The sequence below is a fragment of the Anoplophora glabripennis genome, unplaced genomic scaffold, assembly GCF_000390285.2.
Source record: "Anoplophora glabripennis isolate ALB-LARVAE unplaced genomic scaffold, Agla_2.0 scaffold29, whole genome shotgun sequence".
NCBI classification, from domain to species: Eukaryota; Metazoa; Arthropoda; class Insecta; order Coleoptera; family Cerambycidae; genus Anoplophora; species Anoplophora glabripennis.
In genome coordinates this window covers 516168-529034 of record NW_019416257.1, presented here as the reverse complement: position 1 = coordinate 529034, position 12867 = coordinate 516168, and the positions used below count along the sequence as shown (strand labels likewise).

Here is a 12867-nt window from a genome sequence, read left to right as displayed (position 1 = left end):
TTAAGATATCATGTTGAAATTTTAGTTGAAGTTTAAAATCTACTAAGGATCCTTTAGACATCAAGCAGTCGATTGCAATTCAAAAACTTCATACCCAGAAACCTTCAATACATACCAACTCAAACCCACAAACCCCAAATCCAGAAACCCACAAACCCCAAACCAAAAAACCCGAAGCTACACACTCCAAGCTTACAATTTGGGTTTGTGGGTTTAGAGATTGTGGGTTGACCCCAGGTTTATGGGTTTGTGGATTTGGGATTTGTGCGTTTGTGGATTTGGAGTTTGTGAGTTTGAGTTCGTATGTATTGAAGGTTTCTGAGTATGAAGTTTCTTAACTGCAATCAACTGTTTGACGTCTAAGGGATTCTTAGTAGATTTTCGCATATTAAGTAACTGATAAACTTAGAAATCTCAGCGAAAAAAAAAGATATTTGAGCAAACTCAACGGCATTCGAAAGAGGGAGCCTTGTACTTTTAAATTATACGTATTTTTTTTAAGCAGATTAGATGGCATTACTACATAACCTCAAATATGACAAACAATAGTGTTTTTTGCACTTTTATGTTAGGATATCTCAAAAACTTGACGTAATAGAGCAATTCTGGGGCCAGATTCAGATTCAGCGCACCAAAATCCTTCGGGAATGCATAATAGTGTGTCTGCTTCTTGACCCTTGTTGGCCTGTGTTATTATTATGTTAATTTTTGCTGGTACTTATTACTATGTACTATACCTAAGTATACATATATTTTATGGTAAGTTCCAAGTGAAACGTTTAGTGTAGAAAAATAGACATTGCCCCTTTTTGTTTCATGCTATTATACAAATGCTTGTAGTATAGAGAGTGCAGTTTAAAAAGGCAACGCAATGGTTGTGTCACTCTTTGTATGAATAAAATTTCATAAAAGAGAACCATGCCAAAGCCAGCCCTGTACCATATTGCAGCCGCCCATCCTAACATTTTCGATAGGACTTAATTTATGATAAAATTTATATCGCCTTTACCTACTAAAAAATAGCATTGGGGTATTTTAACACAATCATTCGTATAATCAATTTAATGTCTTTGCTCCTTGACCACTATGATTTCGAGGCTTCTAAATAAAAAAAAACTGCTTCTAAATAAAACTAAATTTGTTATACACTCAACATACTGCAGATTTCAAGTATCATTTGCAAATTACGACAAGGCGAAAACACACGCGCGTTCTTTATTAGTATTTTCTAAGAAGAATAACTTCAGAAGTGATTCATAAATGGTCGTGAACTCTTCAAACTCTAATTTGACAGAAATTATTACTGTTTTACATGTACTTTATACAAGAGGACAGCTCTATTAACAGTCTGGGTTCAGTGAACTACTAAATATCTGAAGAGTTTTGTTATCATAAACGATGGTAGGTTCTACCCACAAAAATCATAGTGACTGACACTGAAATAATAGCTTCATTAAATCTTGCTCATTTAAATAGGGATTTGAGAAGAAAGTCGAATCTGTATAAACATTACCTACGTGTTTCTCAAAATCCGAAATGTTTCGTTACCTCAAAGTAACATTGTGGGAATGGTCTCTTGGTTAATGCCTGGGGATCTTAAATGGGAAGTGACTATTCTTTTTGGAATGAGAATATTTCGGTACGGTTGTTAGCATTGAAAAACATAATTAGTTCAACGACATGGTGGTACAAAGTTGAAGAGGTGATTACTGAATTAAAATCAAAGAGAATGCGGCAATTTTCTTTTGACAAGCTGTCAACCGCTACGAGCACTTAAATTAGGTAATTTGGGATAATTCGCCACATTTCTTTTTCTTTTTCAGAGCAAAATGTTAGATGACCGTTACCTAAGAATCATGTAATACGTCGTGCGAACTTTACTAAAACGGGGAATAAAGAAGTAAAAATGATCAAAAGTAGTAAAATTTATTGTTGAAATGAATTAGTTAAACTAATCAGTCAATAGAATGTCAAAATTTGGAAAAATTTTTAAAGTAAACACTTCTAAATATTATTTTTAATCATGCAAACTGGGGCAGCATTTGCAATGGTCATTTTAGATAATCATTGCTGGTGAATCATCGAAATGAATGAAATTTGAACCATGCGAATAGGAAATCAACGAAAGTAATCATCTAGGATGACCAATGAATGCAAGTAGAACTTGTACTTTTTATTTGTCTGAAATATAAATACAAAGACCACTGCGGTGATTCGAAGCGACTACAATTCCTTTTTTAAAGGGAATGCCATTGTAAATAATAGTAGTTTTTAAATGGAAATATGAGCATATGCCAAAAGTTATTGATTAATACTGCTTTAAGGACAACCAGCCCTTTGGAATAATAAAGCCAATGAGTATAAATATTAAATTTAGAGGAAATCTAGACGATGTAAATATTAAATCAGTGTCAGAAAATGAAACATTAATTGCTGCGAAAAAACTGATAATCTAAATGACTTCTGTTCCAGACAGCATACCATATTTTTGGTGAAGGACTGTATAAGTGTTCTGGTTAAACCTCTTCCAATTCGATTGAAGGAAGCCACAGTATCTCCGTTGTCTAAAACTGATAATAAATCTTAATTAAAGGTCTGTTTCTATGTTATCAAATTTTTCTGAACTTTTTGAAGTTTACAACAGAATTAATCCACTGGTTCCTTTCAGAATATCAACACGGTATAATAAAAAATAAACGATCCATTGTTACTAGCTTAGCAATTTTTTTTAAATATATTTCTGACAGGTGGATGTAGCCTACACAGACTTCTCAAAAGCTTTTGGTCGCGTTGATCATCTCATCTTAGTTGAAAAACTAGTATGTTTGGCTTTAATCCAGAATTAATAGTTCCTCAAATCTTCCGTACTTGGAAGGTTGCAGTTGCTTGGAAGTTATCTTATAATGAATTTCACCCTCAATTATCTTATCTAAATGTCTTGCTTTTTTCTTCATTCATTGATGATTTAAGCTAACTTATATTGTCACACAAGTTAAAATAATGTCCAAGCTTGGAGTAACACAAATAAATTATCTGTAAATGCATCGAAAAGTAAAAAAATAATTTACACGAAAAAAATAAATTAACTTTCATTTAATAATCGCATAAACTTTTTCCGAGACAATAAAATATTTTCATTGTTAAGAGCAGTAAATGTTTTATCATCAATTTATTAAAAATTTTCCTCTCGTATGTACTAAGTTAGAATATGGGCATGTCATTTGGTACCCGTTATGTATTTCATAATCACGCAGTGAAAAAAGTGCAAATGAGATGTTTAATTATTTGACTCTTAAGGTTGATGATGAATATACTGTAAGAGGAAAGCATTATAATTATTTAACAAATAATGTTTAATGTTTATTTTTTTAAAGTTGTAAAATGTATACCTTTAAAGTTTTCATATCTCTAATATTGTTTGTGGTGTGTATGTATAATAATACCTATAATATGTGACTTGTCTTTATGCAGTTGGTATTGTAGTACTATGTATAATTTTGGCTACTGTATTATGCTTATTTGTGTACTCAACACTTGCTAATAGTTTGTAACACGATATTTCATGATAGTTTCGGGAAATAAATGGAATTTTTTGTATTTACCACTTGTGCTTGTATCTTCCTTTAGAGTATACTTTTTATAGGCATTTGTGACTTGATCCTGAGTTTTAAGAATAAAACCCTCAGTTTCAGGATACAACTGCCCTTGCTGTAGGAATGGATATCTCTATGAGGAAGGTGGTACTGTTTTTTTATTTATGAATGTTATGTATTATTGTTTAGTCTGTAATAATAATTTTCTAATATATTTTGCAGTATGTATTCGTAATAAGGTGTATATGTGTCCTATAGTTTATGTTTTACAACTAATCCCTGATGTATTTGTTTTGCTATGTTGTCATATTCTTTTTATATGGGTATATGAATAACAGTTTTTTTACGCCAGTCGAAAAACCACTTTTCCATAATTTTGACCATTGTTTTAACAAAGTTTCCCAACTAGTCTCGAGTAGATTTTTTGATATTTTGTTTATAACACGTTTCTGAACAATATTCCGCAGATAAACTTCTAATAGTATTTTTTTCCCGAAAAAAAAGCTATAATGATTGGCCTATACCCGATGTATTTGTGTATATTATTGCTTTACAGATGTTACTTGTTTTAATTTAATTCTAAAACATTTCTTACTTTTGTTAGTTTTCATAACACTGTCTTTTTCAACAAAAATACGTATCGTTAAGTTTGACCTTTAAATTCATAGTCAACTTTTGAATTTTCGGCGATTTTAAACACAAATTTTCTTGTCTCTTAGCAAAAATATTCAATTACACAAAAAATGCCACAAATAATTAATTACAAACATCATCTAGTAACCACATATATTTCTGTTCTTATAATTCTACTAATCAAACCATCTACCACCGATCCGTACGTGCAACCTTATAAGGAAATAAAATTAAATCATCAAACTATTAAACGATTTAATTCCTTCTCAAAATGGCGAGGTCGTTCACCTCTTTGTTTAAGCAACACGGCTGGTGGATCCTAGATCAGCGTAAATAAATGAATAAATGGATTTTTGCTATACACCAGTTCCGGTCGCAAAACCACTTGAACCGGTCCTGCTGAAGCCGGGAGTAGGCGTGGGGGAAGTAATTTTATGTGGCCGCTGACAAATAAAACAAAAAGATTATAAAAGTTTGAGACAATATCGCTTACGACAGTCCGATCACTGATACCTGCTACTAGTGTAAGTGCCTTCACAATGTGTCACGATACGAAATCCGAGCAAAGGTGAGTGAGATTGTCAAACGTAAGGCATATATGAATTTGCTTCATTCTGTATATGTTTCATTTACATATATTTCACTTAAAGGACGTTCAATAGAATTTTTTGATAAGAAGTTTGTATTATTTTTTTTAATTTCGTAATAGTGTAGAAAATTTGTAAAAATAACACTTTTCCAAAATTTTGTTTTTGCTGAAACGCATATCATAAAGTCCCAACTGAAAAATAATATCGTTTTTGAACATACTTACATGCTGTAACATATGTATAAATTTAAAGCAATTTTTTTTATTTGTGGTGTGTTAGTTTTATTTCAAGTGAACATCATTCTAACATACAACTACTGTAGTTTTTTAAATTTATTTAGAGCATATTTGATTCTTATTGCACTCATTTTATTCCCACCAAAGTACATTTTTAAAAACTTTCTAGAAATATTGTGCATATCTCTTATTTTCAAATAGAATTATAAATAGAAATAGAACACAGGAAAAAAAATTTTTCAGCTTAGAACAATAATAATCTCTATTTCTATCCTTATTTCAAGGTGTACTATATTGAAAAAAATTGTAAAATTATATTGGGCATTTTAAGACTGTTAGCTTGCATTTTGATTTGATTTTATTTATCCCTGTTTGATAATACCAAAATTTCATTTCCATAGAACATAAAGAGTATTCACTTTCGTATGTACAATTTTTGAAAAGCACCATATTTGGAATGTCCTATACAGGGTGTCACAGGATATGTGGGCAATCTCTCAGATAATCTCTATGGAGATACAAGCCCTGAAAATCAATTTTTTTTTTAATAACTTTCAAAATACTTTGTGTAATTTAATTATTTTTTAATACGTTGAATAACAGATAAGACACCTTAATAATCACAGGCCGACAAAATTTCAAAAAAAAAAAAATTCCAGAAATCAGACACTATGCTTCCGAAGACATTTGGCGCGCTGAATCCGAATCTGGCCTCAGAATTGATCCATCACCCTAGGTTTCCGAGATATTCTAACCTAAAAGTGTAAAAAACACATACTTTTGCTATATTCAAGGTTATGTAACTTGGCGAAAAAAATTTTTTTCTCAAAACTGAAAACATCATTGGAAACGACTATCTTTCCCCTTCAAAACGCATTTTTTTATTTGGAAAAAGCTCTATTTTTCGCGGAGATATCGTCAATTTAAGATGACCAGTATGGCTATATTATTACATCATGGCTAACCCCATAACACTGAGCGCTGCTAGCCCTAATTGTTAGGAACGTTAACCCCAAGCCCTATAACCCCACAACACTAAGCGGAGCGAGCCCTCATCGTCAGGAAGGTTAACTTCAAGCCCTATAACCCAATAACACTAAGCGCTGCGAGCCCTAATCGTCAGGAAGGTTAACCCCAAGCCCTATATGTCTGGAAGGTTAATCCCAAGCCCTATAACCCCACAACACTAAGCGCTGTGAGCCCTAATCGTCAGGAAGGTTAACTTCAAGCCCTATTACCCAATAACCCTTAATACCCATTAATTGTGTTATAGGTCGAGCCATGGTTTAATAAGGTAGCTATACTGATCATCTTTAATCGACGATATCTCCGCGAAAAATAAAGCTTTTTACAAATAAAAAAATGCGTTTTGAAGGGGAAAGATAGTAGTTTCCAATGATATTTTCAGTTTTGAGAAAAAAAATTTTTTTCGCCAAGTTACATAACCTTGAAAATAGCAAAAATACGTGTTTTTTGCACTTTTAGGTTAGAATATCTCGGAAACCTAGGGTGATGGATCAATTCTGAGGCCAGATTCGGATTCAGCGCGCCAAATGCCTTCGGAAACGTATTGTCTGATCTCTGGAATTTTTTCCTTGTTGGCCTGTGTAATTGACCCATAAAAATAATTTGGCTTATTTGGTTTGCCAGGGGCGGACTGGCTGTCGCAAAATAATGTCAATTTTTTCACACCCTTTACGATAAAGGCACAAAAATATTTTTAGATAGCCTGAACCTTAAACTAAAAAAAACACTCTTGGTTGATAAAATTAAGTGATTTCAAGAAAAACAATTTTTGTTTAATATGATTTTTATTGCATCCACGTAAAGAGAAGTAAAGCCATAATTGCATTATTTCTGTGCCTATCTAAAAAAATACTACTTTTATTTACATTTGTTTTTTTTCCCGGTACTTGATACAAACAAGTCGAGTACTAATAGATGAGGTCAAAATAATAACAGTTCTTCATATATTTTTTATTAACTTCAACATGATGCAAATTTGGTGACCGATAACACATGCCTATAGCTTGTTTTTGTAAATAAAACTTCATTATGCCCAGAACGCCAAGGACGGACTATGCCCAATGGTTACCAACCCTGAATTTTTGCATAGACCATAGCAATCTACCTATTTCAAAAATAAGTTCCTTGAACAATTTGCCAACGATAATACCCTCTTGATTCAACTCGGTAAAATTAACAGTTTAGGAAATATTTGTGATTTTATGTCACAGTGGACATTGAGCGGCGCCTCCACCATTATTTGTTTTTAATTTTTAATTTGACTAATTACTATGTTAGAACCGTACATATTTTTAAAATAAGAGCCTAGAAAATTAGCCTTACCGTCTGGTAATGTAATTTTCACTAACAAAATTTGACTAAACACACTTTGCACATAACACAAAATAGAAAAACGAAACAAGAATAAGTTAAATTAAGTTAAAAAATAATTTAACAGAAAGAAAATTTTTAAAATATATTTTCAATATGGGCACCTTCCGTAATAGTTTAAATAACTAGATGGATTTCACAGGGTCTAACGACACTTACAGTGTACGATAATTCAATAAACAAAGAAATCTAAAAATAAATTTGAAACGAATTCACTGAAGATGAAATTTCGAGACAGAACGTTTGAATCTGGTTCGGGCTAAAGCAGTACAGTATTGGGGGTTATGAGGCTTGCAAAAAATGTAATGAAATTTCTAGGGTCGTATTTAAAAAAAGTGAAGTTGGTGATGGTCCTGAAGAGACGAAACGTTACTTACAAAAATTTATTATACCATTCGATAGAGGGCAAAAAGTGGCCTTGAGAAAGTGTTTTTCTTGTTTCAGTATCACCTCAAACAACGCTGAAATTTCGGTTTATTTCAAATATTTCGAAAACTAATTATGTCAGCCTTGGTTTTTTAGAGGCATAATGTTAGTCCCCTGATTACACAACTTTGCCCCCATTTAAGGTTCTTCTTACCTCTTACAGTTTCCGAGATCCCTGTAGTGAGAAGCGAATTTTTAACAGCCTGTATAGGCACACTGTATAAATATTTAAACATAAAAATATAGGCATCTATATTTTGAAATAAGCTTTTGTGGGTTTAAAATGGAATAATTAGATATTTGTTAGAACTTACAGAGTATGAGAGAAATAATGTAATAAACTGTTAAATCAATCAATTTTAAGATATTTAACAATATGTAAAATTTTCAATTTTACCTAGAATTACTGGTGTTGCAATAAACTCTACACACGATTCTTAACAGGAAGTTTTGGCTGAGTTAGAGATCATTTTTTTTATAAAGGTTGAATAATTTAAAAGAAAAATGTATTGTCCTTAACAATATGTTTTTCTTTATTTCAACTGGTACTATCATCCTACAAAACTTATTACATTATTTTCCTGATACTCTGTATATTTATTATTTTCCTGATATTCAGTACATTTTAATGTTTTTTCTAGTACAAAACTGTAACAAATCTTTTTTCTCACAAATATCACCCTTCAAAATTATGCACACAAAATTTGTCACGAATGCGCTAAATTTTGAAAATTGTACCTTTATTGTATGATCTCCTTATTCCCTCCGTTATCAAAGAAAAATAGTCAGCGGTTTAATTTGAAACAAGAAAAACACTACAGCAGACTCCCAATGCAAAGACCCTCGTACAAGTTCAACAAAGGAAATTGACGAAATTTTATTATTACGTTCTTTTTCGTCCCTTTCCGTTATCGAGAGTACTAACAGAGACAGGGGCACGAGAATTTTCCTGAAAGCAACTGTAAATTTAAAAAAGAATATTCTTCCTCAAACCAATTAAGTCTATTAGCCTATCCATAGCCAAGTCACGTTTTCGTACATGTAAAATTCATGCCGCGACAAAAAGATCCTGAAAAAGAAATCAGGCTAACAATTTATTCTACGGGTTAAAAATTATTGGGTATACATACTACAGTTTTTAAATTATTTAAGGCAAGAAGCAAGGTCATTGTTATTGTTGTTTTCATAATTTTTTCCAATCAGTTTGCTTTTTGGATCCCATTTACATTTCTCATTTCATCAGAAATTATAAACTAGAATATTTTTAACACCTACCAACTATTTTTAAGCTTATAACAACTCTATAACTTGATAATTTTCTTTTTTTTTCAGTACTGATGATGACAGCGACATTTTGCACAATAACAATAATGCTCAGTATCAACCCCTTCAAACTATTAAGAAACAGAAAAAAAGTGAAACCCGGAGAAGAATTTTAGCACAGGTAAATAAACAATAATCAGCGATATCATATAAATAGGAAGTGTCCCAATTTTTAGATTTAGAAACCATTATCATAAGTAAAAACAACTGTGTTTGCATGAAAATATAATTTCATGAAAATTGAAAATTTTAAATCCGTTATTACTTTATTAGATATTTTTTTAAATGGTAATACCCATCCTTTTTTATGAAATCCAATAAACTTTATTCTACACAGATTACAATATCATATAAATTTCGCACAGATCACCCGTCTTTAAATTTATTATACAAGTTTGAAGATTTTCCTGGTATATTACAATAAATTATTTTATTACTTTATCTTTCATTATTAATTTTTTTAATTAATTAATGCCAAAAAATAGACATTTGTAGACATAGACACAGTAACTAAACCATGGTTCAGAAAAAAATGCCTGTACAATTTTTCAAATACCTACCTAAAAATAAGGACAAGCTTTACAAATATCAATAAGAGAATTATTCTTTTCTAAATTAATATCCAAATGTGACTATTTGCAGTTTTGTTATAATAATTTTTATTTATCCTTTCATAATTAATCCTAATAAATAAGATTACTAATAGAAATTTCCTGGAACACCTATAAATTGAGATAGATGAAAAAAAATATATGATTTATTCTGCTTGTATTCAGCTCTACAAAAATGTAGGTTTTAGTGAAACAGCATATAGGGTGTGTGCTATTAAGAAATTATTAGAAACATAGTCATTGATTTTAACTTCAGAACCCAATAATACACTATGTTAATTAAGAAATACATAAATAGTGTTTTCTTTTTGCTCTTAATGACACCAAATTTTTGAGCAGGAATTTTACATTCTGACGAATTTACTAGGTTAATAATAACCTCTAACGTATTTTTGTTTATAAAAAATTAAGTAGGTCTTAACGACAAAATAAAAAAAAATGTATAAGCAATGTGAGTTTCTCGTATATCAATCAAATTTTATGAAGAAAAGTTCTTTGAGTTATAATTAATTCCCATGTTCTAAATTTAAAACCAATCATCGTCTTACTTTGATTTTTAAATCTCTCCAACTTATGAAGCTAACAAATTGGGAAAAAGTTTTATTAAAAACTTAAAAGTATATCAAAATCCCAAATTTGTTGACATCGATTAAAATAATTGAAGTTTAGCGATTTTTCTATGTAGGCATATACTTTTATTGCGAATAACTTTTCTTAATAACACTTTATGATAAATTAAATGAAAAAGGTATTTTACATACACAAAAAATTATCTTTTTCTTTTTACCTAATAGGCCTACTTAATTTTCGAGAATCACAAATGACTATTTAATCATAACAGTAATAATTTCACAAAATGCTAAAATTTTAGTTTAACAACATATTTAACAACAAAACATATTAATATTGGAAACAGATTAGTTATTTGTATGTTGTCTAATGTATGTACATACATATGTAGTTACGAATATTAACTGTGTTTAAAAAAATATTCTTAGAGGACACCCTGTTTAATTGGTCTGCGTAAAATCACATTTTTGTACATTTGAACACAAGCTGAATTTTTCACAAAATGAAAAATTAAAGTGTAAAATAAAAATATTGCAATATCTCATACAGCAAGCCTCAAATCAAAATATGTGGTTTCAGCCTAACGTGATCTTTACCCCGCACAATTCGTTTCATTAACTGTTGTTTAGTTAGTATTGGTACCATATAAAAGAAATTTTTCATAAAATCCCAAAAATGAAAGTCTAACGTCGACTAAATTGATGTCGCGTATCCACAAAAGTTACAATATCTCGTACCTACATCGAGCCCCAAGTCAAAATCTTAGAATAGTGTAAAAATTGAATAAAACGCCCCTTTATATAAAAAAATATTTGGAATGCATAGGCGTACTCAAAAAAAAATAGGAGGTACATGTGTACTGCAACCCCTGTCCCCTCCAATCGCCCTTGGATATTTTAAACCAAAATTACACAGAAAGTGTACCGACTTAAGATCAAAATATGTAGTAAATTTCAAATAAATATCTCTACAATCACCGGAGTTATTAATAAAAATATTTTTTTTAATTATAATTTTGACACCCTGTAGATATTTTGAAAATGGGGCTCCGAAAGAAAAGTCCCATTAGTTTAGTCCAAAGAATATCTGGTTAACGGGTTAACCTACTAATTTGTATATAAAATTTACAAGAAATCGAATTTTTAAATAGTTTATTTAATTAATTTTGTATATTTTAGCTGTGTATGATGCTTTTGATAACTCATTTTTTTTTATAAACTTTCCCTTATTAAAACATTCAAACGCAACCCAAACTTTGGAAACATCACACGTAACTTTCATTCCATCCAGATACTATGTTTCCACTTTTGTATACAAACTACCGAAACTTTTTGTTTTCTCTCCCCAGAGTTTCGTGACAAGTGCAGTAATGTTGAGCTCGGCAAGCTGCGGCATGCCAGTCGGATATTCCGCCGTTCTACTTCCTCAACTTAAACTTATTAACGATTCCATGCAAATAGATGACGAAATAGGATCGTGGATAGGTGAGTACAAATCAGTAGCAGCATGACACAGTGAATATATTTCATACGTAATGTTTTGCTTTGGCAACAGATGTTAATATAATGTCCAAAGTTGTGTTCTTGAAAAGTCGTCAGTCGTCCCTAATACGTTCGTACTTGCTAATTGAGTAACTGAACTAAAGTAACTACAAAAAATGAACAGGCATTTGACGAATGACTATAATTTTTCTCTATATATCTACTAAGAACTTTACAGGCGTAAGTCTTATGACACAAAAACAATGGAATTAATAGATTCGGACTATCCTGAAATTTTATAGGTTATCTTTTACATGCAGCCACCTGTATGGTTTTAATCTTAATTTGAGCATATTCCCTGACAATGCGTTATTGTAATCTAAAAGTAGACTCTAGTTAAGTTACGTATGATTACGTTACGTGACCAAAAATAAGAAAGTTCCTATAAACCTATGTCCGAAAATGCTTCGTTTCGGAGATCCAGGGTGTTGAAATTTAGAGAAAATGCAAGGTTTTTACTAATATTTGGAGAACCCTAATACCGATTTTTTTGAAATTTGGTATGTCGGTAGACGTCTTCTGACGTACTTTAGCTGCTCACTGCTGTTGATATTAATAAGTAAACATATGAGACGTCACTGCTTTTTCTTAAGTGTCATATGTTTTTCTAATTATGCGATAAAAAATACAACTTTTTTGTCTTTACTTTTTTGATATCTTGCTACGTTTTCGAGCAAAAAATTTATAGCTTAAGTGTGTGATTTTAATAAGTACTTGAACTGTGTAGTTGTCAATTCCTGCTTGTCAAAATGAATTACACAAATAGTGAAATCTGCGATATGCATTTTCTTTATGGCCTTGTCAACGGTAGGTAATGCATTAGCCGCCAGGCGTCTCTATGAGCAGGAATACCCTAATCGTATAATTCCTCATCATACTATCTTCACCCGTCTTCATCAACGTCTTAGTGAAACTGACCGCAGGAAATAGGCGACCAGCACAGCAAT

General features: G+C 31.2%; 1 protein-coding gene across 1 annotated transcript in view; it reads left to right on the top strand.

The window, feature by feature from the left end:
• The first annotated feature begins 4765 nt into the window (after nt 1-4765).
• Nucleotides 4766-12867, top strand: part of LOC108908383 (facilitated trehalose transporter Tret1-2 homolog) — a 39017-nt gene continuing 30915 nt past the window's right edge. Inside the window, exons 1-3 of the mRNA XM_018712421.1 lie at nt 4766-4794; nt 9208-9319; nt 11728-11863. Coding sequence (XP_018567937.1) covers nt 4766-4794; nt 9208-9319; nt 11728-11863 — 277 coding nt within the window. The remainder of the gene's footprint in view (nt 4795-9207; nt 9320-11727; nt 11864-12867) is intronic.